The sequence below is a fragment of the Pundamilia nyererei genome, unplaced genomic scaffold (genome assembly GCF_000239375.1).
Source record: "Pundamilia nyererei isolate P.nyererei 1_Seehausen unplaced genomic scaffold, PunNye1.0 scaffold00077, whole genome shotgun sequence".
NCBI classification, from domain to species: domain Eukaryota; kingdom Metazoa; phylum Chordata; class Actinopteri; order Cichliformes; family Cichlidae; genus Pundamilia; species Pundamilia nyererei.
Window position 1 is genome coordinate 1,617,101 of NW_005187478.1, and position 1,645 is coordinate 1,618,745.

Here is a 1,645-nt window from a genome sequence, read left to right on the forward strand (position 1 = left end):
AAGCAACGATTAACAAGGCAGTTAGAGATCGAGAATAATATAAAAAAGCTGGAGAAACAATATTATGTAACAAAATCAGCTGAAACATTAAGTGAGCTTAATATTGCCAGGACATCTTTGCGTAATTTGATAATGCGAAAGGCTGAAAGAGACGTCCTTCTTGCCAGACGACTGCTTTTTCAATCAGCTAATAAGCCTAACCGCTTTTTGGCTCGTCTTGCAAGGAATACTCCATCAAGTTCTTTTATCACAGCTATTGTGGATGTGAATGGTGAAAGGCAAGTAGGAAACCGTCAGATTAATGAGTGCTTTAGAGAATTCTATACAAACATATCAGTCTGAGATGGATATAACAAGGCTTAACTCAGGCTTTTTTCTAAACGACTTAGTATTCCCTCAGCTCTCTGAAGATCAGGTTAGCCTGCTGGAGTCACCCATTAGATTGATGGAGGTGGATAAAGCTATATCTGCACTCCAGTCAGGGAATATATAAGAATTTTTTAAGATAGTGAAAGTGAAGTTAAATAGTTTATTATTAAGGGTTTTTAATAAAGCATTTGAAGAATCAAAACTCCCTGAATCTATGTACCAGGCTAATATAACATTGATAGCTAAAAAAGATAAAAACCCGGAGTTATGCTCATCTTTCAGGCCTATTAGCCTTCTTGGTGTTGATAATAAGAAAAAGTGATGTGCTCTATTGTGCATGCTGACCAGACAGGCTTTATTAAGGGGAGGAATTCTTACAATAATACTCAACGTCTATTTAATATTATTCATTTTTAAAATTTTTATCAGATCTCTGGGGTTGTTGTTTCTATGGATGCCGAAAAGGCATTTGATAGAATTGAATGGGAATATCTGATTGAAATAATGAGAAGATTTGGGTTTGGAAAAAACTGTCTGGGGTGGATCAAAATTATATACAAATCACCAACAGCATCAGTGTTAACTAACGGCTTGTTATCTTCCCCAATGACATTGAGCAGAGGTACAGCACAAGGTAGCCCATTGTCACCACTATTATTTGCTTTGGCCATTGAGCCCTTGGCCATGGCCATTAGACAAAATCCAAGTGTTGCTGGAGTTAAAATTGGGAATAGACAACATAAAATCCTGCTCTATGCAGACGATATTCTTCTGACACTGACTGACCCTGCTAACTCTCTACCTGTTCTTACTAGGTGTATCAAGGACTTTGGTCTTATATCTGGATACAAGGTAAATTTTGATAAATCTGTTATAATGACTCTGTGTAGTGGAAAGGACACTGAACCTTTATATGTTAAACCTTTTCATTAGGCACCATCAGGTTTTGTATATTTGGGACTTAAAGTTACACCAAATGTTGGTCACTTATATAGAGAAAATATTAATGGAATGGTTCAAGATCTTCAAGAGATGCTGACAAGATGGAGGTGACTTCCAATATCATTTTTGGGAAGAATAAATCTCATTGAGATGGTAATCCTACCGAAAATACTATATTATACTAGAGGTGGGAATCACCATACATCCCACGATACGATATTATCACAATACTTAACGCACGATACGATATTATTGCAATTTTTTAAAATATTTTGCGATATTCAGATTCTGTACATAAAGGTAAACTTTATCAATATTCATTTATCTAATATCA

At 35.6% G+C, this 1,645-nt stretch overlaps 1 protein-coding gene across 1 annotated transcript in view; it reads left to right on the forward strand.

Annotated features, from left to right (window-relative positions):
• The window catches only part of brinp2 (bone morphogenetic protein/retinoic acid inducible neural-specific 2), a 272,709-nt gene that overhangs the window by 261,702 nt on the left and 9,362 nt on the right, over window positions 1-1,645 (forward strand). Inside the window, exon 8 of the mRNA XM_013912007.1 lies at window positions 652-687. Coding sequence (XP_013767461.1) covers window positions 652-687 — 36 coding nt within the window. The remainder of the gene's footprint in view (window positions 1-651; window positions 688-1,645) is intronic.